Consider the following 22,132-nt stretch of genomic DNA (forward strand, 5'->3'; position numbering starts at 1 on the left):
CAGGAAACACGACAGTTTTGTTGACTGACGTCCCGTCTGATGATTGTTCTTCTTATATTGAGTTGACCTTCCCGATATTTTTACTTTACTGTTGGATTACACGTTTATCTGTATTCAAGCCAATGCTACATAAATGGAATTACAGGTGTCTACCAAGCAAATAGTAATCAAATCTAAAGGGTAAAAGTATTCATAAACAATATATTTTATTTTGCAGGAACAAATTAAAGCTTACACAGCTTGGGTGAACAGCCAACTTAAGAAAAAATCACTGCGTATCACAGACTTTGAAAACGATTTGAAAGATGGAACTATGTTAACTAAAATTGTTGAAATAGTTTGTAAGAAAGGCTTCTTTAATGTAAAACTAGATAAATAATCTAATAAGACCGCGGATAAAATGTAATAGCAAGTTTTACCGATAATTCAAGCAAAAATAATTAACCCAGACTTAACATACATAACTGTTCGCTAGTCTGTACAATTAACATATAATAATTTTCTACTCAAACCTATCTGGATGACTGGATTAGGCTCAGATTTGAGTATGTAACAGCTGGGATGAAAATGAGTTATGGCCCAAGATTTTTTTATGCTTGGCATTTTGTCAATGTACAATTTTTAAGTGTGGTAATGAAAGTTCATGTTTTCAGGTGGCCATCACATAAATTCAGTAAAACCTGAAACAGACCAAGAAAAAAAGCAAAATGTATCAAAAGTAATTGATTTTATGAAAAGTCGTGGAATTAAGCTCCACCACATCACAACTGAGGGTGAGCTGTAGAATTAATTGGAAATTAAAATTTGTTTTGAACATGGGAATATTATATGTTTAATTGTACTTTGTTTATTTACCAGAAATAGTGACTGGGAATGTCAAAAGTACAATGCAACTTATCCTAGCATTGGCAGCCCATTTTAAACCAGCAAGTATTGGTGGAAAAAAGGAAACAATTTATACACCAAGGTAACTTTTACTTGTTGCCCAAGTCAGAGACTTCATAAAACAGTTAATTATAATTTAAGACAGAAAATTGTTGTTTAGTTCAGAAGAAAAAGTCACCCAGAAAGTTGTAGAACATAAAAATGGTATGTTCATTGTCTTTCAAAAATTTTATGGTTTGGGGTCATATAAAAAGTCAATTCTTTGTTATATCATTAGGTTTGCAGGTTTGGGGTCAACCCAACCCGGGCTGCCAAGCTTGCAAACCTAATGATTGCGATACGATAGCTGTGATCGCCCAGCAAGGACCAAGTGGGGCGATCCTGCCAACCATGCCCTTTGCATGAAATATTACTGCATCCTTTTTTATATTTGTTTAATTGCTAAGGCAAGAGATCGTATCAAAAAAATATGTGTTTCTGGATTAATAAACAAAAAAATACTTTTGCAGGATTAGATTTTTCGAAGGAAATGAATGAAATTCAAGACCTTGCTCTTGAACTGCAGAAAATTGTAAGAGAACAAATGCACTAATCAAGATTTGATTTATATTTTATAATTTATAGTTGTTGCTGGAGTCTGAAGGAAGACAAATATGTGGAATGAATTTTGAAGAAGATCTTATTATTGCCAGGGCAGAACTTAACATATTGTTGGAGGAAAAACAACGGCAGGAGGTAAAGCAATGCAAACAGACGTTTTACTCGCGACTTTGTCTGGTGTTAGCCCAATCATAAATTAAACAAAATGCATTGTCAACCAAAAGTGTCAATATTGACAAAAACGTCTGGAGAATGTCTTCGTTATTTTCAAATTATGCATTTAACTCAACTTGTTTTTGTTTTGATAGAAAGAACTAATAGGAGTACGTCAAAATTTAAAAGATTTTGTTACATCAAATTCTGCTCTGAAAGTTAGGTTAAAACAGCAGGAAGATGAACTTTCTTTCTTGCGACAAAAACTTCTGCATAGCAACCTCGCTAGGGACAAATTAAAATCTGAAAAAGTGAGTATGAAGTTAAAAGTGGTTTTAGATAATGTTAAGTTTTCCTTCAGGCAGAGCTTTTTGTTGAATTGGATGACACAAAAACTCAATTTGAGGAACTTCGGAATCAAAGTCGCAACATTGATTTAAAATGCAAACAATTGGAGAATGACTTTGTGCAAGCACAGGTATTAAGCTGGGTTGAAGTGGTCACCGTTTTCATAAATTTTTCTTTTAGACTGAACATATTAGAGCCATTTCAAGAAAAGACAGAGAAATTAAAGACCTCCAAAGACAACATGTAAGGTTGTTTACTTTAATAATGTGTAGTTCAGATATTTTGTTAACCCTAATTGGTTTTATTCAATATCCGGTCTCAATGGATAATTTATGAAAATTCCCTAATTTTGATAATGTTAATTAGAAACAGTTGTACCGAATACTGGTTTGTATTTTTGCTGTAGTAACGCAACTCTACTTTGCAATTCGCATTTTTTCCCCAAACGCTGCCATATTTAGATTTCCAATATATTGCCTATGTTGGTTTTTGGCAATGTGAGGTTATAATTTCCTGTCGCAATTTTAATCATTTTATTCAGAGTCCTGGATTGAAGTTGGCAGATTCAGTTTTTCATGAACCTAACCTGAGGTATGTAAGTACAAGATCAAGTGTGTTCAGTCATGTGTGACCATGGTATTTCAGGCTTTCACCGAAAAGATCTTCTGGGTTATCACGTGGTTCGCCTACCTTGTCTCGGAAATCCCCTGTTTCGAGAACTAATCCACCTCGCCGACGTGGGCATTAATATGACGTCACAATAGAGTACAATATTTCTCAATCCGTTTATTTTTTTACACAGGTAAAGTATCGGAAAATACACAAACAAGAATATTGTATTTTACCGACCGAGACATGACCCCAGCGATGGCCACTATTTCGAAAAGGTACATCACAACAAAACATAATCAACATTGTGACATCACAAACGTTATTTGTTACCAGTGTGGGAGACATAACGCTTGGTGAATTTAAAAGCGCAATAAAAAAGCAGGGAGACTTCCGATATATTTTCAAAGCTCTTGATCCTGAACTTGGAACAGTTAAAGAAGAGGTAGTGACATGACGTCACCCACGTTGTTACAGGTGACGTAAAAGATACTGTTTTTTTTTACAGATTTTTCATGATGATGACGTAATACCGGGGTGGGAAGGAAAAATCGTGGCTTGGGTCGAAGAAGAATTACACGTTTAATGACGTCACACAAAACCTTTTTCAATCCACAAATATTTTATGAACCTCAAAGTTATATGTTCTGTGACGTCATTACTGTGAATGGTGCAATTATGATTTCTTTACTTCTGTTTGATTGGTCGGATGTGAGGAACCACAAGTTCCTAATCAAATATCTTCAAGTTATTTTTGTATGAAATAAAATGTTAACTGCCTTACCTCTGCAAATGGTTGGTCGTTCAGTAGCCCGAAAATATCCCCGTATGAATATGCGGGTGAGTCGTCACCTTCTCCATTAGTCGGCTCCGGTGATGTTGGGGTCAGTTCATGCTGGGCAGGCCGGGCTACACCAACATAAAATATTTAACAAATTCGCGGTTGTTACAAACGCTCACCTTCGTTACAGAAATCTTCACTCCGTTCCTCAATGTTCTCCCCAAGCTCGCAAATAGCTGTTTCCAATCGACAACGGTTCATGTAAATGAGACCATTTGACCCACAAATAGGTGGGCCATCGAACCCACAGTCGTGAGAACAATGACATTCGTTATATTCATCCGCACAGTTTCCTCCGCTACAATGTGTCGCTGACTCTAATTCATTCATTGTTGCGTCACAACACGAAAATTTGCAATATAAAAGAACGTACCTTGTCGATTTGTTACATCACAATCTGTGTCATTGTCGCATATCTGTTGCATCATGTCAGGTGGAGGTTGGTAGATGTATTCGGCTTCGTATTCTACAGTAAAAGTTTGTAATGTGACATTTTTAAACTTTCTTCAAATGTTACCAGGCTCGTAGTAATCATATATCCTTGCAGATTGCGGTTTTGCCTTTCCCACTTGGTGAACTTGGACAATCTTAAACCTCACACAGGTTCGGCAAAAGCTGGAAATTTCATCAAAGTAAAACAATACGTGGCGATCTGTAACTTCACATCGCTTCAGGTTTACGGTGTCGCTTTCCAATGCCTGGAACAAAAATTTAAAGTCTTAATTTCTGCCGCAGATCACATCAAGTACAAAACCTGTTGTATGCTTTCGCGATGTGCTGCAAAACCAGACAATAAGTTGAATTCTAGAACTGCCATGTTCGACGAGCCGTGGTGGAGCCAGCGAACACATGCCGAAATTTCGTATGTGACGTCATGATGTCGGTTAATGACGAAACCATCACCTGAATAAAGGGCGGGTAACAATGGATTAAAAAGCTACACGCCAAGAAACCATTGATACTCACTGGTAGCTTGATTGGTGAGGGTTACAAGTTGATGGTGTATGTTGATGTAGAATGACGGGCTTGGATTAGGGTCGGGTATATTGTAAGTTACGTCAATCTGGTAACAACTTAAACATTGTAACTCGAACATTCGTTGTTACACTTTAACCAAACCTGCAGAAGAGCACATCCATCACCAGTAGCTTCAACAAACATCGTAGTTGGGAGGGACGGAATTCCCGCCCGCTGCATCACTTCGCAGTTCTCATTGGTCAGTTCAAACTGACGTTCATAATCAAGATTGGTGGAAGCAAGTGTGACGTCAAGGTTTACTCCATATATATAAGAAGATATCGCATATTCCGACAACGATTGAAGCGCAACACAGGTGTCCTGTTTATAAACAAACGAATAAACAATGCATTTTGTCACGTCATCAATGAAAGAAGACCTGGGTTGAAGAGAATCCTCCAATAGCATTTCTTTTTTGGGAGAGCCATTTAACAATAGGAAGAGCTGCTGTTATGTTCCTCATTTGTGTGTACGTCAACAATGCGTATGACGTCATTTCTACTTCAGCCGAGGCCACTACGTCACAGAAGCATAATTGTTACGAAATAATACTCACGACAAACACTGATACCTGTTTGTTTCATGGAATCCGCAAATGTGAAGATTGTGTCTACGGGAACGGACATGCTCCAGTGCCTCATCCCGCTACCATTTATCGCTTTCAACGATAAACGATGCAAAGCTTGGGTGGCGAAATCGCTTTCAAGCAAAGTTAAAGCATAAGCGCTCAATGCGGAGGTGTAGGAATCCATATCTTCGTGGACTCGAGATTCCAAGAACTCCTTTGCTTTCATGACAGCTATCTCTTCATCCTGAGTAAATCTAAGTTTAACAACAGCTAATATGTCCGACGACGTTAATCTCACCTCGCGTTCTAATCCCGCCTCGAGAAGTGCAATTGTTACGTAAGCAGTAAGTGCTACGTCACTATCGACTCCGGCTTGTATATCTTTGTTCCAAATCCTTCCCACAGCAGGGAAAGCCCCGTTTTCTTGTTGCCATGAAACAATCCACTCTTTTGCGTCATGGAGTTCAGCCGGGTCAATGTAAATGAAGTCACGTGCTTGAGAGAATGATTTCAGCACAAATGACGTCAACCTGGGGATAAATCATAACTTGTTGTAAATGACATCATAACTTGTTGTAAATGACATCATAACTTGTTGTAAATGACATCATGACTTGTTGTATTAACATTACCACATGCTTCCAGATGAATCTCTATCACCAAACGCACTGTACGAGTCGTCCCTCCTCTTGTAAGTAAGCTGTCTCTGGTAACCTATCACATTAAACAAGCCACAATAATCGAGTCATTGTTGCTTTGTAAGTGACGTCACCTGTTTGTAAATAGTGTAAAGCTTCCGCTCTTACGTCATCAGTGATTTGTTTTGTGGCTTGAAGGTATCGGAGGACGTAAATGTTGGGAGAGAAATTGGCAAGGTTTTGTTCCCCGCATCCGAATGGCAGACGGAGCAAGTTGTTTAAATTGTTCAAAGTCGGTCCCATGACATCGCCTGAAACCATGTTGATTCACCTCATACAATAGTTAATAAATATCATGTTGGTAACCCTGGTTTACCGATGTTTGAATTTAAAATATTTCGCAACAGAATGTTCACTCACCTATCATTGATGCGATTGCCCGAGCTGACCCAGGGATGGTGTTTAACGGCAAGCTCAATTGAAACATTTCAGAAAACGACCCCCCTCTTTCTGTAAGTGGTTTAATCACGGTACCAAACTTAATGAGTGGAAAATAAAAACCTTGATCTTTTAAAATACCTTCTTTTTTCCACAAACGAAACTCCCCTGTAGCGCCATCGCTGGTGGCAAACCCAACATAGAGAACACTTTCTCTAGCTTCGTCACTCGGTTCCCGCCACTGCATGAAGTGAGTCACATGATCCTGCGATCTTCCCCTCCCCACCTGGATGTTTCCGTCTGTCCACGTGACCCAGAACGGACGAAATTCGTCCCCCGACAAGATCTGATTGGTTGCGGCGGTGACAAGGTTTTGCGAGTCACGTGATATCCAGGACCTTGAATTTCCTGAACCTCCCAGAACGATCTCGTATGAAACGCTAGAGGCGCTCTGCTGTGACGTCAGTATCAGATGTACGTTGTTGCTTGCTGTAATTGGATCTTATGTAGTTATGGTTCCGCATGACTGCATTGTATTTTACCTTTAACGAGGAACTGGAATCCTGTTACATTTGATGGAAGCCTGACGAATTGGAATGTGTAGGATGAAGGGGTTGTCAGGTTGATTCTTTCATTTGGACAAAAATAAACACTATGGGTGTATTCGCGGGAAATTCCCTCGGCCTATAGACAGAAAATTGTTGAGAAACAAAACAAGTTAAGTTGTGGAGTCAACCCTAACCCACCTCCACAAGCACTGATCTGGTTACTGCATCAGTAGCTATTGTCTTCTCAACTTGCCGGTTGCTAGGGCAACATGACGTCACTCCGTATATTGCGTCTGCCGTTGCTGTATAGGATATGTATAATTAGGTTACTGCGTAAATACATGACGTCATAACTGTACCCGAAATGTTTGAGTTTCCAAGGTAACCAAACTCGACAATAGCATGTGTTGTCTGTGTCATGCGTGGATGAATACAAAAACGTTGTATCATTATGTTTGTTCCGCGATTTTTAAATGAAGCTCCACGGGAAATAAGGACTCTTACTTCGGCCTATGAAAAAAATACTCGTTTCGAAAACATAGATTTGTTGATGTTACAAGAAATACCTGAACACAAGTATCCAAGTAGTTGTAGACTGTCACCGGGATTCGAACCTGTTCCCCTCTGATCACAGAGTACGGAAGATTGAAGTCAACAAAGAAGTGTTTAAAAGATCTGACAGTGGTTGGTTCGGAAATTCCAATTCCTCTGCTTGGATTTAGTGAGACAGCATTCGCTTGCCAGGTAGTAATTGAGTCTGGAGCTTTTAAGCTTACGTTGTGGCTCCCTGAACTACAGGAGAATTTATTAACGTCAAACATATCAAAATGTGGCAACTAACTTTGTTTGAAAACATTTCCAAATCCAAGTCTCGGGGAAATATGTTCTGTGACGTCTTCGAACTCTGAAATAATTTTTTCTTATTTAACAACGATTTCATGACCCCCCAATATTTACCTGTTCCTTTGACTCCGAGCTTCGTTTCGTGGGACGTCCTGCGTTCGAATCGCTTGTTGCATTGATTGACGTAATAATTGTGGAAACAATTGAACATTCATCTTGTAATCTAGTTTAATGACGTCGGTCATGACAACTAGGCCTGATTCGAGAAACGCGTATTTTGCGTCACGTGATATGTCCCACCACATGTTTGCACTTCGTCTGGCACGTGACAATCTCCACCAATCAACGCCTTGCTCGTACGGCAAATTGTTGAGGTCGTAATTTTGCATTTCGCGGAATATCTGCAGAAAGATTGATAAAAAGGGCACGAACGCATTACCACTAGTAACCTGTTCTACACCAATCATGTAACCGGGTTTCATCACGTGAACACTCCTGTCAACCATGGCCAAACAAACACATGATTCTTCTGATGACCTCACAGAGATATTGACGTCATCGCCTGGTCGTAATTCGGATGGATCACTTTTTACTTCAACCTACGAAATTGGTTTATGTGATATTTTTATGATGACGAGATGGTGACGTAGATCCGACCTTGTTCTGCAGTTCCTGTTTAACCGGAAGTTGGATACTGTCAGCAATCCCCTCTCCATTCTCTCTGACGTAATAAACCAGCATTCGGGACATTGGTGCCATTTCCGGGATGACGTCAATCACAAGTGAAATTTGACAAACCCGATTGTTGACGACTTAGTGATGTCAAAATATACGTTACTAATTACTCTGATGGCAGTCGAAAATAAAGCATGTACCTTCGTTTGCATTGGACCGTAACGGAATAGGTGAATCCCCAAACGACGCAGGTGATCGTTTGTGACGTGATCCGTGCGGATGTACACGTCTACTTCCGGTTTGTACAATGTTCCCACGGGAAAGTATTTCGTAGTATAGTGTAAAGTTGCAAGGACAGTTTGACTTTATGAGAACTTTCACTGGTGCGCCAGGCTGTGTAAGGTTTTTAATTAAACAAGTTTTCTGGTTAATATTTGACCATGACTTACAGAGACCGGAACGCCAGGGCCTTGCGCAAGTATGTGGCAGTTGCTTGGAGAAAACCAATTATACAAATTCTTGTAGATTGTGATGTTGTTTGTGGAAAGTTCACCAGATACAGCGTAAACACTTGCCTGGAAGGAAAGTTAAAATTCGAAGCGAAATTGAGTTGATATGAAGAAAAACTTACTTCGATCCAAACAACGTTAGAACTCCGAGGTAACCCTGGTACAGTAAACGAAATTATTCCATCTGCATTTGAACTTAATTGTTGCTGGTAGAATCTTTCTCTATTCACTGCGACACTTAACACCAATGTTACGTCTGTTGCAGCGGAACCGTCAAGGTTGAGGGCTTTTATCTTTCCTTTGAATGGGATTCCAGGTTTGAAATGAGCTCTTGTGTCTTTGGTATATTCTATATCTATTTTTTGACGGGATACTGGCATTGTGTCGTCAAAGGCAGTGAATTGCGAGCCATCTTCGGCGGTCACTTGAGCAAATATGGAAAGAGCTCCCATGAAATAAGCGCTGATGTCTGGAGGAAGAAGTTGGCTCATGCAAACTCTAAAGCGAGATCTTCCGGCGATCTGTAATGTTTATTACGTCATATTGTTTTAGGGTGGCAGAAAAAAATTCATTGAATTACCGATAAATTACGGACAATCGTCGGTCCTCTGTCCAAATAACGAGTTTTCGAATACCCGACACCATGCACTGTCATGTTGACCTTAAGCTGACCTTGCAAGGGCTCCCCGAACACGTGGTAAGCACTAACCGATATTTCTTCACACTCTTGTCGGAAATATGGCGGGACCTTAATGCCGACTTCAAACTTTGGCAAAACTTCACAGAAAGGAATAATTTAGATTGTATTCGTGCAACATTGTTTACGTTCAAACCGTATTTTTGTATTTCGAAGGTGGCGTTGTAAGACTGACGCTGAACTTCAGCGAATATCCTCCATCTCCCCAAGATAGGTTGAACGGATAACGGAAATGAAAACGAAACAACGCCTAAACAACACATATAATCTATGTAATACGTAACAACCATTACATTATCACGTCACATACCACAACAAAATGGTTGCAGGTCTACCCATTGTTGCATTCTGACGTCATTGGGAGCCTAAAATGGCCGCAAAATAACAACACGTATTCTGTAAACGGAAACAAGACTACTTACCACAATGTACGCTGTTACCTGCAAAAAGGGAGTATTTAGACATTGCAGAGCACGATTTATGACGTCATAACTTACATTATCTCTGACTGGCTTTAGATCGCGATCCACGATAAAAACGTTGACGTTTACTGCAAAACAAATTTGAACTTGTTACACCTCCAACCGATGTTTATTACGTCACAGTACCTGTTTGTGCCGGTTTATAGATGGGTTTGTCTGTCTGAATGAAAGCGGAAGTCCCTTTGGCGGCGATTGTGACGGACGTTGAATTGTAGAACCGGAACCCTGTTGTCATGTGACAATTTCCACAAACTCTGAGGTTTGCCTTCCCTGCTATGTTTGCTGGAATCTAGAACAGTTTAATTGTTCAATCGATTGCTGATTGTTTGCCAATAGTCGACATTACGTTTAAAGTTAATGAACCAGAACGTATGACGTCATCCGACATGCTGACGACAATGTTTTCCCGAAGATCGACAAGCTTAACGTTGACCCTCACTGATTCGGGATGGTTGAATATTCGAATATTGATCACGTGGTCCACACCAGCTCGAAATACGGACGGTGACGTCACAATATAACCGCTGAAGCGAGACGGTCAACAAATCAATCAGACGATACAGGAAACGTTTGAAGTGTGCCGGAACGTTATGCCCGAACTCCGACTGCCGCATTTACGTTTGTGGTCTCTATGACGTTTGTGACGAGTATCCTACGTATCTCGTTTATATTTGTTTAAAAATATTTGATAGAATATTATTTTATGGGATAGATTAGCTAATTCTTTAGTCGGACAAGAACGTTTAGATTTTCCACACATTTATACATTTGTTTTTTGTATAGATCATGTTGGTAAAAAAACAATGAAAAAAGTACCAGAAAGAGTGAAGCATCCACTTACCTTTGCGAAAACGCTGCTGCGTAACTTATAAGCTCACAAACGAAAACAGAAATAAATATTCTTGAGAGCTTCATGGCTGCTTCACTCTGTGCAATCGTTTGGCAACTGAACGCTTGAAGCAAATGTTCTCCTTCTCATACGGCGCACTGTCACGCATCAATTGATGCATTGTTACGCCAATCTCTGCAAAAAATCAAATCTAGCCTAAGGCGTCGGAACACCTTATTGTGAATGAAAACATTTCTTTGATGCTTCTCTATGATGTCATAGTGCATCAAAAGTACGTTAAGGCCGTTCTCACGCGTCTTAACATATCACGTGACACAAACTTGCGTTGACGATTGCTATCTTACCAGTATTTGTGACTTATCTGTGGGTGTCACGACAAAACTATAACACCTTAATTCTGTCAAGATTATTTTAAAAGGTTTTTGTTGTTGTACTAACAGGAAGGTCTCTTCACGCTGGATTTAACTCAACAGCTGTCTTGCTGACAAAGGCCTATTGTGGCTGCACTATTTTGCTTTTTGAGGTCGCCATTGAACAAGTTGTGGGGCCAAGTAATTGCCACCTGCAGTTAAGTGCGCGCCTTTGTCTGTGTCAATGGGAGTTGTGATGTCACAGATAGTTTTCGGAAGAGGATCTTTGTTTAGTAAACATTTATATTCGATGGTTCAGTGATTACGCTGCAGAGCTCTGCAACTCCACCACACATATCGATTGCAAAATATAAAACGAATATATTGACGTCACAATCCTGGCAATGTTGTTCCCATGCTAATGACGTCATCTCCACCTTTCTGACGCACTTTCATTCTTGATTTTCCTGCATCGTAAAAAGGTAAGTTTTGGGTCAAATCACGACTTTCTGTCACTTAAACCTTCTTTGGCAGGTTTTGGTGCTTTATTGCGCCCTCCAGTGGTTCGCTTCTTCCCTTTCCTTGTCCCACTGATTAGTGGATGTTCCTCACCACCAGCCGTACCATCAAGTTTGATACTTTGCACCTGTTTTTATGTAGTTAAGAAATCAAGTAAGCATAAAACGCAACTTTTACCTTTTGCTTTTTTAAAGCTGGTTCGGGTGAAACCTGCAAACCAAAGGGAGTGAATATCTTTCAGCATAAAATGATGAAGTAATAAACCTGATTGGTCGGGTCTACTGGTGGCAGAAGCACATTTTCCTCAGGTTCATCAATTTCTGGAGAAATTGGTAAAAATCCAAGAGAGTCAGGATCTTGATCCTCTTCATCACTGAACCAATATCTTGTTAATAAAATCCATCTATTGTGACTTACCTCACTTGCCTGCTACAGAAAGCTCTGATTGGGAGTATTGAGGTAACATCAACATCAATCTCAAAGTCATCTTGTTTTTTAGTAAGACTGGAATCCTCTTTACATCGATCTTCATCTTCCTCATCAAACTCTGATTCCCTCTCCTCATACTCAACGTTCTCATCCAGTTCAGAAAAGTCAGGGGCAAAAGCACTCCAGTTTTCCTGAAGACTTTGTTACATCATAAATGTTCATTTGTGGAACCTGATAATGCTTACCACTTGATTCTGAGCCCACACAGAAACAACTCCACTTGATATTGAGCATAATATGGGACGGATGGGATGCCACTAAATCATCTTCTTTGTTAGAAACAAATTTAAATAGATTTTATTTAGGTAATACCACAACATCCAAGAGTTGTTCCCCCCTCATTCCTTGAAGAATTTTTACAAGATTTCCAACGCTTTTTTCCCAGATGTATAATTGATGTTGTTTTGCAGATCCAGCACAGATAAATTCACCGTCACCAGAAAAACAGCATTTCTTCCATGGTGTTCTGTAAATCAATACCTCCATTATTATCACATCATGTGTGGTTCATCAAAGCTATTTTAATTAATTGTGCAATGATGGGTATTGATTTTGCATGAGGTAAACCAGTCTCTCATCTTGCATAGCTTTCAATGACGCAAGTTCAAAATGTTCGCAGCAGCATTGGCATCACGAAAGATATCGGTTATTAATCATCAACAAAAGATCAGAGCACTTCAAAAAGAAAGGTGGTTGTAATGTGATATTGACTGTTAAATATACGAAGATGTTTGTTTTTGCTGCTATGTTGCAGAAACAGCAGCATCAATTACCAAATAATTACACATGGAACAGTTAAAATAGTATCAAAGCAAGGTTTGGGAGTGACTTGCAGTGTGATTATTGTTTTTATTGGATGTTTGGTGGTTTTTATGTTCTCAAGTCAGATAGGAGCAGTTTTTATTGGGATTGGTTTGTTTCTCACCATTATTTCCATGACTATGCTATTTCAACAAAGGTCAGTTTTGTGGTCATTTGATTTTGCAAACAATTAATTTTTCTATCTTTGCAGGGACAAAAAATGTGGAAAAGTTGTTTTGAATGATATTTATATAAACTTCATAAATTCCCAACATCATGTTTAATGTATATATGGATATATTTGCAACAATAAATCATTACTTGTTGACAAGATCTTGAAGTTTTTGAATTGGTTCTGGTTCACCACTTTTTCCACACATGACCACTTCTTTGCCGTCGTACACTCTGATTATTCTGTCCGCAGTATTTACCAAAAAGCAACTTGAACAAACAAATAATTTTAAAAACTTTAAGATGTAAATTGAATCTGTTTTCACCTTCCTTTTCTTGAGAACTCAATTTGTTTTATTGCATTATTTGCTGTTCCAGTTGTTACTTTAAATGATGCAATTATTTTTAACGTCTTGACTTTTATAACAGCAATTCTTCCTTTAGAATTTCCTGTGTAAATGTGATGACCACGCCGATCGAATGATGCAACGATATTGCTGTCTGTCTGCAAATACAAAATTCACCATTTGTTGAATTGCACTATTTTAAAACATTGTGTACCCTGTGTCAAAAAAACATTTTTATAAAAGTATTCAAATGAAATGAAATTGCATTGATATGTTTACAATTGTTTGTACTGTACATACATCATCAACTGTTGGCAGGGGAAGATGGTCTGCATCAATCTTTAACAATACTGGTGCAGGTCGCAAAGGACAAACAAGAACAGAAAAATTATCACGAGGAGCAAACTGTACTTTCATGATTGGTGTGGGAAATCTATACGTATGCAAGCATTCACCGGACAAAACATCCCAGATGCAAACTAAATTGTCTGTTGAAGCAGACACAAGTTGCCGTCCATTTCTTGACCAACTAAGAAGTCAACATAATTATTATACCAGAGCACAGTATTGCCAACTATTTACCAACTGTACTACCTCAATGAACATACAGGATGTGCATGGGCATTATAGACTTTTGCAATTCCCCGGGTTAAAAAATCCCAGACAACAATTCTGCCATCATTGCAGCCAACAGCTAATAATGTTCCATGCCGATTAAAGGTGCAGGTAACAGCCATTGATCCAGTGTCAAGTGTTCCATCGGCCTCTTCTGGATAATTTTGACCAAACGACTCTGAAATCCAATTTTATAGTTTTTATGCAGGTGATATAAAATCATGAGTTTATTTTCGTGATAATACAACCATAGCATGCATATATGCCTATAGGCCTACCTAACAACTCAAGATTCATTTCATGCAATAACTTTCCTCTTCGCAATTTTTATGTTTTTCCTTGAGAGTGGTAAAATATTGGGCACTGAAGACTAACTAAATGGATACTGTTGACAATTTAAAGAAAACCAAAGCAACGTAAGTTCGTAAATAACAACCTCATTTTACCGCCGAGATTTACAGAAATAAAAGTATTATTTTCACGGTACAGTGAATTTTGCTGCGCTTGATTGCTCTCGGTCAATTCCGTACATATCTCGCAAAAAGTTTTAGCAAACATGAAAAAGTTCTTTAACAAGCTTAAAACAGATGCGAAGTTTGCTAACGCCGGAGAAGGTCACAAGTTAACTGAGGACACGAGGTTGGTACCCATAATGGTTTGTATTCCATTCTTTTTGACATTTGTGTTACGACAGAACGTACAGACCTACTACATCCCAAGACAATGAAAGCATTCGTCAGAGACCAATGGCTGCTTCTCAAATGCAGGCAGGAAGTGCGGCGCTGGAAAGACAAAAAAAGTCATTGAGTGAAACAAAAACTGTGATTCCAAAAGTTATACGCAATCGGGTGGGCTATGGTATATTATCCTATACAAAACAATTCACTGTAACTTTCAACATTAGCAAATTTAAATATAATTTTGTTGGTTGGTTTGGGTTAGTTGTTTAACAAGTTGTACCATTAGCTCAACAGTGCAATATATTACATCATTTGTTGGATGGTATGTATGTTTAGATTTTACCTACCACAATCCTTAAATCATGTAACCTCTCAGATGTTTCGTAAATATTAGCTATGATAAATTTATTTTAATTTAAACCAATTTTATATGGTAACAGTTCCAAGCAGACTGCAACAGAATATTTACTAATTGAAACAAGTCATTTGACAATGTGAAATGGTCAAACACCATGGTAATGCAACAACAAAAAATTATAAAAACATCTTTTGTGTTCTTTAAGCAAAAAGGCATGTTTATTCTTCAGCTTGGGTGTCATCTTTACATACAATTTCAGGTGGACAAGGAAACAGATCATGAAACTGCAAGTTCAAAACGTAATAATAATAAATATATAAGTTTTTTAATTTCCACCAAACTCAACTGTACCCTATGTCAAACTAAGTATGTGTTGATTATTTTTGTTTTTGCTTTTAGTACAAAGCTTAAAAACAACTTAAAAAATTTAAAAGTTTACTTTTCCAGCTGGTAGCACTTTAAGCAAGGGTCATCCTGATGGTACGATATCATATCACTGTCCTTTTACAAATGCAATCATTCCCAAATCAAACTTAAGAGATTGTGTGAGAGAAATTCTTTTAAAGGTAATTTGATATGTTGAAAATTGTGAATACCATTTCAGTGAAGCTTTTGGTTGGTAAACTCACAAGTTGTATTTAAGTTTATATTTTGGACATGGTATCTGAAGTACTGCACAATATATTTTTCCATTGGTTTAATTTTTTTTTGTTGCCTAAAAATGTCCATTGTGTGACATTATTTTTACCAACTCCAATCCAAGTTCATAATCCTGTGTAAATCTAATTGAAAGCCACATGTTGAACCACAAGAATTGTCTGAGTAGTGCAGGATTTATTAATAAATTCCAAAAGTCCTGGTAATTATCATGTTATTTTATGAAATTGTTTGGGTAGAAATTAGGTGAAGATGATGTTGAAGCCTCTGTGCTTATGATGAAAATGCTCAACAAAAAGCAAGATATGGTGGAAACGGCCATCATGACCTTAAACAAGTGATTTGCTTCTGTGGCGAATGCTTATTTAAATTTTTATACATTAAAACTTTTATAGGTATATCAACAATGTAATAGATCATCCAAATGATGAAAAATACAGAAAAATTCGAAAAAACAATCGTGTCTTTCGTGAAAAAGTTTCTTTGGTTGAGGGGAGTGAAGAATTTTTGGAGGCATGTGGATTTAAACGAACACTTGATGGAGGTATTTTAAAAAGTGTTTAATATGTGCATTTTTAGTGACCAAACTTTGACATATTAAACATGCCAATCCAATTTAAAGCCAATATTAAAGCATGCTCCTTTATTTTGCATGATTTGGTGAAAAAACACACAAACTATTTTTTGCTTTTACAAAATCAATAAAATTTGTTTCAGATCAAGAAATTTATTTTATCTTGAACCAAGTTGATGAAGAAAGCTTGAAATCAAATCTTGCCAAGATTATGAATATTCAAAAACCTCCAATAAAAATTTATAGAGATACCAAGGTGAAATAAAGCCATCTTGTGATTTTTTTAATGCCACCAACCTTTGTTTCAGATTTTCCACCTGCAATCCTCAACTGAGCAAGGAGAAGAATTATCTGATAGTTTTTTTACTTTAACTACACAAGAAATTAAACAGGAGCAACTTGCCAGGTGACACCAAACCCTTGACACATCGCCATGACAGCAAACCATAGTGGTTACATATACATTGATTTGATATAATTGTTTTTTATTTCAAATTTTGCAGAGCTAATGAAATTGAGCTAAGCAAACAACTAAGAACACGAGCAATGCGGAAGCAAGACACCGTTAAACCCAACTATAAATACTCGCGTATAAGAATTAAATTCCCCGATGGAAAAATACTGGAGGGTAGTTTTGTTGTCAATTATTTGATCTGAATTTTCACTTAGTTACTTTAATTTCCTTGCAGGAACATTTGAAGCAGATGAAACAGTTTTTAATTTGATGGAGTTTATTCGACAACACATTAACATTGATTGGGCAGTTTTTGCTTTAAAATCATCTACTGGTGCTGTGGTTGGCAATGAGGAACAAGCACTCTATGAAGCTGAATTGGTTATTTGCACTAAACGTGTTTTACCTGCAAACTATTATATGCCAAATTATGTTTTAAAGGTTCCCAGTGCAGTGCTTAACCTAAGCTGGAACGAGGAAATTTACAACCAAATCCTTGAAGAACAGGGAATCGCTCTTCAACTTAATAACTTGTGATCAAATCATTTTATTGTGTTATATTATATGAAGCAGTTTTGTGCAATGTCACTTTTTTGGTAAATTAAACAAAAATAGAAACCTGAAACCGAGCGTGGGAATATCAATTGTTGGATTTTATGGGTTTTTATTGGGTCTCTGTTTCTCATTGCATCTGCAACATATATTTTAGATTAAACTCCATTCAATATTGCATTCAATGCATGACCAATTCACCTTTTCTTGGTTTTCATTAGTTGAACAGAATTTCCCATTTCTGCCTGCAGTCGCCTAAAATCTTCAGCATTTAGAAAAGTTATGTCAGGAAGAATTTCTCTGTTCCACTTTCCAAGTTCTTTTCTTCCAGTTAAAGTTACTGAAATAATTTGGCATTACAAACTTTTGCACGATAATTTACAAATGATGTCTTGGAATTTCATGGATTGAGCCAAATGAAAACTTGGGATGTGACAAACTATGTACTTCTTTCAGGCCAAAACATGACATTAAAAGGTAGAATTATAGCAAGCTAAAATCCACATAGAATTAGCAGTCAGTTTAGTATGTGCTAGGGACAAGTTACAATTTGTATCAAACCTTCATCCACACTTTCTACGACAAGCTCTTCTTCAGTTATGCAAGGTAAAGTAATCTGGTGATGAACTTGCTGCCCTAAACATAAAATAGCCACCACTGACTTTTTTAACAGATGTTTTATAGAAAAGCTACCAGATCTTGGCTGCATCTTGTTGAAAAGTAAAGAATTTTGTTTGACCAAAACATTCCTATTTTGTGTAAAAGCAGAACCGTTGAAAGTCATCAAATTTGTGGTGACAGAAATAGCTGCAAGTATTACATTTGCTGTGATATTTTCTGTGTGTGTGTATTTGCAAAATACACCAAACCTGTCAAAACTGCATTGTTGCTTGATGTTGATGGTCTCTTTTTTACCATAAAAGAGTCAACTGAAAAGTTTTTTGTATCTCCAAGTAAATCTTTTGTTTCATGCTGTGAATAAAGGTTTAAAATGATGTGATTTAGGTTATTTAATTTTATTTCACCTCTTTATCTCGTTGCTTAGCCTCAGTTTCATCATTATATATTTTGTTGGAAAGTTCCACAACTATTGCTGATATCACATTAAGAACAAGCATTTGCATCAGGGCATAAAAGAACACAAAATAAATACAAGTCCAAGGGTCCTTCTCATCCATGACATAATGCATTACCTTGTAACACAGTGAAACTAGACTGGTGGATTTATAGTGCATGTAAGTTACCTTATGCCAGCTTGAACCAAGGCTTATTTGGAACAATGTCAATAAAGAGCAGCCAAGAGTTTCAAATCCATATTTGCAAAGTGATATTCCTGCAGGCAGGGTATTGTCAGTGTCCAGCTCTAGCAAATACCATTGTTGGTTGTAAGTGATTTAATAATTCTTTAGGCTCACCCCCAAAGCATTCCATGCCAAGTATTCCATATGTATAAAATGCTGAACAAGTTACGCAGAGTAGTGTAAGCAATGCTGGAGCCAATCTTCTCAGCCAATGAAACATAGATGATGACTTCCTTCACAAGTTTAATAAATCTTAAAACGCTATGTAAAATGACTGTATGACTTTAATTAAATAAAAAAAACCTTTAACTAACGAAAGTTTATTGATCAATTTGAAAGATAGTACTTGAACCTTTTAAAACCTGTCAATCTGATAACCATCGCAAGCAGGGCAACAATTGGGATCCAGCCCTCACTCCAACTTGCAACATTTGTGACCCCAACATAAATCATACAAACAAGAGCAATAATTAGCATGAGGACATGAAGTAACATCTCATGCAATATGTAACTCACACCAAGAGCTATGAACTAAAATATGCAAATTGTTACTTTAGTTTTGAAAGTGAACTGTGGATTTCTACCTGCATGAATGTGGACAGGAACATGATAGTTAGCAAAGTAATTTCTAAGAAATAAACAATTTTTGATGTCTCCTGCGTCATTCCATACCATACAACAGCAAATGGGACAACAAAGACAATGTTGACAGCAAGTGAAAAAATATAAGCCCATTTTGTACGTAACCACATTTGACAAATCATTGTTATCCACTAAAAGGAAGAATAGAAAATTTGGTCAAGAAATTACAAATAAAAGTATAATTTTGCCTCTCCACAAGTAAACATTGCATCACAGTATGAATATCTCCTGGGGGAAGCTTCCACTTTCCTTTGAACTTTGGTTTTCTCAACAATAAACTGAAACTTCATAATTAGTATTCTTGCATTTCGAAACAAGGGATGGTTGCAAACCTGCATAACACTTGGCAGGTAAAACATTTCGAAAAGATTAAAAGTCCAATAAGATTCATCAGCAATATCTTGTGTTTTGTCATTATTAGCAAGTTCCTTTAATTTCTTGAATCGTTTTTGTATTTCCAGCTGTGTTGCCTTGGGCTTCAATTCCATCAGTAATCTACAGTTTTTGTGTTAAACACAAACACATCCGAGACACACACGAGACACTGACCCCTTCCAGTGCTTATAATGCACGTCACCATGTCGGTCTACATCCAGAATCTCAAAAGCTTTAACAAGACATTGCCTTTCTCTATGTCTTTCTTCCTTCACATTTTTAATATTTGCATCAACATAAAAGTCATAGATCCGTGCAACAAGTAGCGCATACAACATAATCTGGAAATATGTTGTTCGTTTTTTAACTATATGTGTGTTTTAGGGCCTTAATTTAACTAACCTCCCCAGTCATTATAATTGTAACAAAATATATAAGTACCGCACTTCCATGTTTAACATATGCTGGAATCATGAATCTAGGATAACTTCCACCTGTATGATAAACCTGGGTCAAATCATTGCACAGTAACATTACATACCTCACCTGTCATGAGTACAAACGTTTCCAGTATTGCAATTCCGGTATTATTAAAAGCTCCTTCGTATATTCCATCATGTTGAGATTTAACAACGTCTAATCATAGTCGCGTGCTTCTACAACAGCTTGAAATAATGACAACAAATCCTTACCGTTTCCAACGTAGGTGTAGACAAATAGGTGAACTCCCACAACCGCAAACACAGTGACGTAACCAAACATGATCAATAAAAATTGCAAAAACTTGGGAGTAACCCTCATCATGACTAAACCTGTGCTGTTGAGTTTAACCATAGGTGAGGTTTTGATACTATGATTGAATATTAGAAGAAAAATACTTTCGTAACGCTTGGATTCTAAATATTAGCAAAGCTGAACGGAATGAACGGAATAACATTATTCCTGCTGCCGCCGCCAGGATGTAGTCAATCGAAATCAAAATAATTGATAAAAAGTACCTAAAAATATTTACAAGTCGAAATATTTTAAAAATATTTGTATATATTCTAATACTTACAATTTATTGTGTGTAAAAGTAAAATACAACCTCGGCCTCGAATAGACCATGTTAAGAATGACGTCACATGAGTAAATGACGCAACAAACAATTCCGCCCCAGAATGCCAAGCGGTTGATTCCCTTTGTTGCTTTTGCAACCATCTGTACCGTGACAAGTTCAAATCGGCCACTTGATAAACGAATATGAAACCATTTAACGTTTTTTTCACCTGCACGGGTTCGAACGACGACAAACAGCAATGAAAAGTGACAACAAGGAATAATAATGTTGAATATACGAAGTGGGAAGTCACGCTCAAACACCTGCAATATTAACACATGAAATGCTTGTTGGGCAATATATAATTCCACAACATCACCACTTAGCGAAATGCCGTTTTTCAGCAATATTTCGGGCTAATCCAGATGTGTATAGCCTCCCAGCCAATGCATCTTCCACATAGGCAGCGCTTAGTTTGTATCTTCATTAAGACGATTAAACGTTACTTTAAATTTTTAGCACACATTAATCTCTAACCCTAAACCTCTTACCGAAAAGTTTGACTTTCGATGATTTTAGATTTATTTCTTCTCCGAGGAAAGATTATTTTTCGAGTTTTATTTGTCAGTTCCATCGCATGCAGAGGTTTCCAACCTTAACTATATCGCTCACCACCCCAAGCACACTTGCTACCGACCACCTAGGTTAAGAAAAAAATGCGTGAGTTGTAAATAATCTTTCCTAACCATTCATAACATCTGGCTTTTAGCATGGGATCAAAAGGATAAATTTATAAAACAAAATATTTATGAAAAGTTTTAGTGCTTTCTTAATATTTCAACTTCAAAAAGTAAATTTTTATTCTCGTCGATCATATTTAGCGCACCATCGAAAATACTGCATTACATCATTTACCCTTTAACCAACTCTCATGTTTTGCTGTAAGTTTCACTTGCAAGAAAACATGAATTAAAAATATCACTCACACTAGAAGGAAAATGCCTTTGCTCGGTGAACAGTCCACTAACGAATACAAGGAGAACTGTTCCTATGAAACGGTGCGGTTTTGTTGACATTTCGTAATTCGCAATTACCTTGAACAAGCATCACGCAATTTTACAAGAAACAAAATCGATTTTCGTGTAATTGTAAGAGGGAGACAAAAAATTAAAGTCAAATAGCAGCAGGTTCCATCACTGTGGCTTAAAATTCAATATCTCTATTCACAGATTTAATTCTTTGTTTGACCTTCTTGGTTATTTCAAAACTAATTAAATATTAACATTGTCATGTTTTAATAACGTTTAGGCAAGAACTCATGCCATCACCAGTTTAAAGTTGTTGTGGAAACGTTTTTCAAACATGAAAATAGTGTTAATAACTGTATGGGCCAGTCTTTTTATTCTCGTAATTAAATATTTTTTGCGTAGAAATGCAGAAATTTTTGCTTATGTTATTTCAATTGAGATTTTTCCAAATAAGGTGGCGGAAGGAAGTTTTTGCAAGA

The 22,132-nt window shown here is 37.3% G+C and overlaps 6 protein-coding genes and 1 long non-coding RNA gene across 10 annotated transcripts; 4 read left to right on the forward strand and 3 right to left on the reverse strand.

Moving 5' to 3' along the window:
• Window positions 1-23: 23 nt before the first annotated feature.
• Window positions 24-3,244, forward strand: LOC145905888 (dixin-like). Of its 3 annotated transcripts, none has more exons than XM_082993208.1 (15): window positions 24-145; window positions 218-341; window positions 654-773; window positions 859-967; window positions 1,031-1,089; window positions 1,395-1,456; window positions 1,510-1,620; window positions 1,794-1,949; window positions 2,000-2,116; window positions 2,167-2,229; window positions 2,528-2,577; window positions 2,632-2,723; window positions 2,789-2,873; window positions 2,932-3,040; window positions 3,104-3,244. In XM_082993208.1, the coding sequence occupies exons 1-15, from the start codon at window positions 134-136 to the stop codon at window positions 3,179-3,181; spliced, it is 1,347 nt and encodes a 448-aa protein (XP_082849334.1). In that variant the 5' UTR covers window positions 24-133; the 3' UTR covers window positions 3,182-3,244. The 3 variants fall into 3 exon arrangements, with proteins under 3 accessions (XP_082849334.1, XP_082849331.1, XP_082849332.1); XM_082993205.1 differs by having other exon boundaries at window positions 67-163; XM_082993206.1 differs by having other exon boundaries at window positions 67-163; window positions 1,046-1,089.
• On the reverse strand, window positions 3,186-10,914 carry LOC145905885 (C3 and PZP-like alpha-2-macroglobulin domain-containing protein 8). Its single transcript, XM_082993203.1, has 34 exons — window positions 10,693-10,914; window positions 10,198-10,375; window positions 9,978-10,140; window positions 9,867-9,919; window positions 9,792-9,809; window positions 9,680-9,734; window positions 9,506-9,619; window positions 9,253-9,449; window positions 8,795-9,193; window positions 8,613-8,738; window positions 8,364-8,556; window positions 8,146-8,300; window positions 7,938-8,087; window positions 7,603-7,889; window positions 7,487-7,549; window positions 7,212-7,437; window positions 7,005-7,155; window positions 6,844-6,947; window positions 6,640-6,781; window positions 6,239-6,586; window positions 6,080-6,169; window positions 5,794-5,970; window positions 5,654-5,735; window positions 5,320-5,551; window positions 5,025-5,265; window positions 4,833-4,969; window positions 4,556-4,774; window positions 4,403-4,499; window positions 4,191-4,339; window positions 3,954-4,134; window positions 3,810-3,902; window positions 3,556-3,753; window positions 3,380-3,504; window positions 3,186-3,324 (listed from the first exon to the last, which is right to left on the reverse strand). The coding sequence occupies exons 1-34, from the start codon at window positions 10,764-10,766 to the stop codon at window positions 3,283-3,285; spliced, it is 5,259 nt and encodes a 1,752-aa protein (XP_082849329.1). The 5' UTR covers window positions 10,767-10,914; the 3' UTR covers window positions 3,186-3,282.
• Window positions 10,915-11,168: 254 nt separating this feature from the next.
• On the forward strand, window positions 11,169-11,736 carry LOC145905891 (uncharacterized). The gene is made up of 3 exons (XR_014402788.1): window positions 11,169-11,252; window positions 11,317-11,533; window positions 11,586-11,736. It is a non-coding gene; the product is annotated as an uncharacterized LOC145905891 (long non-coding RNA).
• LOC145905887 (retinoblastoma-binding protein 5 homolog) lies at window positions 11,253-14,457 on the reverse strand. The gene is made up of 12 exons (XM_082993204.1): window positions 14,272-14,457; window positions 13,973-14,171; window positions 13,679-13,907; window positions 13,358-13,536; window positions 13,182-13,301; window positions 12,372-12,525; window positions 12,245-12,316; window positions 11,997-12,190; window positions 11,835-11,943; window positions 11,748-11,780; window positions 11,574-11,697; window positions 11,253-11,518 (listed from the first exon to the last, which is right to left on the reverse strand). The coding sequence occupies exons 1-12, from the start codon at window positions 14,288-14,290 to the stop codon at window positions 11,442-11,444; spliced, it is 1,509 nt and encodes a 502-aa protein (XP_082849330.1). The 5' UTR covers window positions 14,291-14,457; the 3' UTR covers window positions 11,253-11,441.
• Window positions 12,533-13,175, forward strand: LOC145905890 (uncharacterized). The gene is made up of 3 exons (XM_082993211.1): window positions 12,533-12,748; window positions 12,814-13,017; window positions 13,072-13,175. Exons 1-3 carry the CDS (start codon window positions 12,669-12,671, stop codon window positions 13,142-13,144), a joined length of 357 nt encoding a protein of 118 aa, XP_082849337.1. The 5' UTR covers window positions 12,533-12,668; the 3' UTR covers window positions 13,145-13,175.
• LOC145905889 (UBX domain-containing protein 6-like) lies at window positions 14,313-17,387 on the forward strand. 2 transcript variants are annotated; one of them, XM_082993210.1, is made up of 12 exons: window positions 14,317-14,409; window positions 14,483-14,632; window positions 14,688-14,841; window positions 15,291-15,330; window positions 15,479-15,597; window positions 15,928-16,025; window positions 16,084-16,232; window positions 16,406-16,518; window positions 16,571-16,668; window positions 16,766-16,890; window positions 16,952-17,097; window positions 17,158-17,387. In XM_082993210.1, exons 2-12 carry the CDS (start codon window positions 14,550-14,552, stop codon window positions 17,251-17,253), a joined length of 1,221 nt encoding a protein of 406 aa, XP_082849336.1. In that variant the 5' UTR covers window positions 14,317-14,409; window positions 14,483-14,549; the 3' UTR covers window positions 17,254-17,387. The 2 variants fall into 2 exon arrangements, with proteins under 2 accessions (XP_082849335.1, XP_082849336.1); XM_082993209.1 differs by having other exon boundaries at window positions 14,313-14,409; window positions 16,952-17,387.
• Window positions 17,269-21,259, reverse strand: LOC145907442 (uncharacterized). The gene is made up of 19 exons (XM_082994850.1): window positions 21,177-21,259; window positions 21,005-21,106; window positions 20,855-20,948; window positions 20,644-20,786; window positions 20,465-20,584; window positions 20,279-20,403; window positions 20,133-20,222; window positions 19,989-20,080; window positions 19,761-19,927; window positions 19,400-19,706; window positions 19,154-19,342; window positions 18,922-19,100; window positions 18,684-18,802; window positions 18,513-18,631; window positions 18,294-18,461; window positions 18,138-18,240; window positions 17,830-18,075; window positions 17,470-17,608; window positions 17,269-17,407 (listed from the first exon to the last, which is right to left on the reverse strand). The coding sequence occupies exons 1-19, from the start codon at window positions 21,257-21,259 to the stop codon at window positions 17,371-17,373; spliced, it is 2,622 nt and encodes an 873-aa protein (XP_082850976.1). The 3' UTR covers window positions 17,269-17,370.
• Window positions 21,260-22,132: the final 873 nt, after the last annotated feature.

Source organism: Ascidia mentula, chromosome 6, assembly GCF_947561715.1.
Source record: "Ascidia mentula chromosome 6, kaAscMent1.1, whole genome shotgun sequence".
In the NCBI taxonomy this organism is placed as follows: Eukaryota; Metazoa; Chordata; class Ascidiacea; order Phlebobranchia; family Ascidiidae; genus Ascidia; species Ascidia mentula.